Source organism: Calidris pugnax, unplaced genomic scaffold (assembly GCF_001431845.1).
Source record: "Calidris pugnax isolate Ruff unplaced genomic scaffold, ASM143184v1 scaffold335, whole genome shotgun sequence".
NCBI classification, from domain to species: Eukaryota; Metazoa; Chordata; class Aves; order Charadriiformes; family Scolopacidae; genus Calidris; species Calidris pugnax.
The window spans coordinates 109864-112968 of NW_015091148.1; the positions used below are offsets into that span (position 1 = coordinate 109864).

Here is a 3105-nt window from a genome sequence, read left to right on the forward strand (position 1 = left end):
GGGGCCTGGCGGGGGGAGGTCCTTGGAGCTTGGGTGATCCCTCTGAGGTGTATGGGGGTGTTTCTGAGGATGGGGGAGATCCTGGAGCTGGGAGGGGTCCTTGGGGCTGGAGAGGGTCCCCGGAGTTGTGGGGGTGTCCCTGGGGTTGGGGGGAAGAGCCTGGAGCTGGAGGTGTTTCTGGAGCTGGGGGGGTCCCTGGGAGAGGGGAGGGTCCCTGTGGGGGTGTGGGCCCCTGGAGCTGTGGGGTCCCTTGGGAAGGTTCCTGGGAGCTCATGGGGTCCCTGTAGGGCTTGGAAGCTGGGGAGGGTCCCTGGGAGATGGAGGTGGGGGGGTCTCCCTGTGGGGCTGAGGGGTGTCCTGTGGGGCCAGGGGTCCCCACATGTGGCACTTTTCCCCCCAGGCATGCCACGTGGAGGGGGGCAGCGCAGGGCTGGTGCCCAGCCAGTTGCTGGAGGAGAAGCGCAAGGCCTTCGTCAAGCGGGACGCAGAGATGACCCCCACCTCTGGTACGGAGCCCCCAGCCCCCCAGTGGGGACATGGCCCTGGGGGCAGGGGGACAGGTGGTCACCTCCTGAGGGGGAGCACGGCAGGTCTCCCCTGCACCCCATGGCGATGTCCCCATTGCCCCATGGGTATGTCCCCATGCCCGTGGCACTGTTTGTGTGGCAAGTCCCCAACGCCTTGGGTGATGTCCCCATGGCACTACCCACGTAGCAGGTCCCCAACTCCCTGGGTGATGTTCCTATCCCCATGGCACTGACCCTGTGGCAGGTCCCAGCTCCCATGGCACTGTCCCCATGCTGTGGCACCGTCCCTGTGCCACGGCACTGTCCCCTGTCCCCATCCCCAGCTCAGCCAGCCTCCGTGCCCTCGGCAGGGGCCCTGTGTGGCAGCCTCAGCGGGAAGAGGAAGAAGAGGATGATGTACCTGACGACGAAGAACGCTGGTGAGTGTCCCCGACGGTGTTCCCCCGTGGTCTGTGCCCATGGTGGCCTCATGGTAGCACCTCACAGGATGGGGTTCCTCATGATGGCCTTGGGTTCCTCATGATGGCACCTTGCTCGGGGTCCCACCATGGGTGACAGCCCTGTCCCTCACCCAGAGTTTGACCGCCACGAGCTGCTGATCTACGAGGAGGTGGCCCGCATGCCCCCCTTCCGCCGGAAAACCCTGGTGCTCATCGGTGCCCAGGGAGTGGGGCGCCGCAGCCTCAAGAACAAGCTCATCATGTCGGACCAGGCGCGCTACGGCACCACCATCCCCTGTGAGTGTCCCCATGTCCCCAACGGCATCACTGACCCTGTGAGCATCACCATCCCTCATCGAGCATCACTGGCCCCTGCAAGCATCATCGTTCCCGAGAGCATCACTGTCCTGTCCCCTGTGACCATCACCATCCTCGTGAGCATCCCTGTCCCTACCAGAATCCCTGTCACTTGGAAGCATCACTGTCCCCTTGACAGCATTCCTGTCCCCTTGAGAGCTTCCCTGTCCCCCTCAGGCATCCCTGTCCCCCGCCAGCATCTCTGTCCCTTGCCAGCATCACTGTCCCCTGTGAACATCACTATCTCCACCAGCACCCTGTCCCCCTCAAGCATCCCTGTCCCCCATGAGCATCCCTGTCCCCAGAACAGCCCGTCCTGCCCAGCACCGAGGGATTGCACCCCTGGGTTTGTGGGTGCAGCATCGCAGCCCCATGGACCGTCCCCACGGGCTGTGGGTGCCCCCAGGGTGTGATGCCCGGGGAGGGCGGGTGGCACTGACAGGCTGTCCCCCGGGCAGACACGTCTCGGAAGCCGAAGGAGAGCGAGAAGGACGGGCACGGGTACCGCTTCGTGTCGCGGGGGGAGATGGAGGCGGACATCAAGGCTGGGCGGTACCTGGAGCATGGCGAGTATGAGGGCAACCTCTATGGCACCAAGATCGACTCCATCCGTGCCGTGGTGGAGGCTGGCAAGATGTGCATCCTGGACGTCAACCCCCAGGTAGGGGACCTTGGGGACACACACACACACCAAGGGGGTGACCGGGGCTGCCCCCTCCCTGGGGCTCAGCGCCATCCTCTCCTGCCCAGGCAGTGAAAGTGCTGAGAACGGCTGAATTTGTGCCATATGTGGTCTTCATCGAAGCCCCCAGCCCTGAGACGCTGCGAGCCATGAACCGGGCGGCACTGGAGAGCGGTGTGGCCACCAAGCAGCTCACGGTGGGTCCCCCTCCCAGGGGGTTTGGGTTTGGTGGGTGGGTGGGGGACGGGACACGCACACGAGGTTGGGGGGGGAGCGATGGGGAAACTGAGGCCGGGTTTTGCGTGGGGCAGGAGGCGGACGCCAAGCGGACGGTGGAGGAGAGCGACCGCATCCAGCGCGGTTACGGCCACTACTTCGACCTCAGCCTGACCAATGACGACCTGGAGCGCACCTTCGGGCGGCTGCGGGAGGCCATGGACCGCCTGCGCTCCCAGCCCCAGTGGGTGCCCGTCAGCTGGGTCTACTAGTGCCCCCCCGGCTCTCCCCCGACGGAGGGGGGGTCCACCACCACCCTCCTTCCCCCCACCCCCAAAAAAAGGCTGCTGGGGAAGGAGGGCAGTTGCGCCCCCACTGTCTTGCTCATCGGTGTGATGAGCTTGCTGTGCTCAGCACCGGTGATTGCCGGGGGGAGGGGGCTGGCTTTCTGCAGAGTGCCCCCCCACCCCAAACCTGGCCTGTCTCTCCTTCCTATCGAGCCCCAGATTTAGGGAGGGGGGGGGCAGAAGCAGCCGGTGGGGTCCCATGGTGGGGACAGACCTCCCCCTGTGCCATGCCCAGCACCCACACAGCTATTCACTGCCAAACCTCACACCCCCCCCCCCCCCCACCGTTCATACAGAAAGAGTGATTGGGGTTTCCCCCCCCCCCCCCCCCCCCTTTTTTATCTCTGGGGACTGTGCCCCCCTGAGCCGGGGGGGGGCAAGCTGGGTGGGCACAGGGAGGGTGGGGATCCCCCAGCACCTCGCGCAGTTCCAGCTCCTTGTAGTCTCGTGCCTCAGTTTCCCCATGGGGAAACGCACCCCATCCTGGGGCAGCTTGTGGGTTGGGACCCCAATGGCTGGAGTTGGAGGGGGGGGGG

General features: G+C 65.6%; 1 protein-coding gene across 1 annotated transcript in view; it reads left to right on the plus strand.

The window, feature by feature from the left end:
- Window positions 1-2837, plus strand: part of MPP2 (membrane protein, palmitoylated 2) — an 8160-nt gene extending 5323 nt beyond the window's left edge. The window contains exons 6-11 of the mRNA XM_014958918.1: window positions 351-506; window positions 878-946; window positions 1103-1264; window positions 1783-1985; window positions 2075-2203; window positions 2318-2837. Of these exons, the coding sequence (XP_014814404.1) occupies window positions 351-506; window positions 878-946; window positions 1103-1264; window positions 1783-1985; window positions 2075-2203; window positions 2318-2494 (896 nt within the window). The 3' untranslated portion in view covers window positions 2495-2837. The remainder of the gene's footprint in view (window positions 1-350; window positions 507-877; window positions 947-1102; window positions 1265-1782; window positions 1986-2074; window positions 2204-2317) is intronic.
- The last annotated feature ends 268 nt before the right edge of the window (window positions 2838-3105 follow it).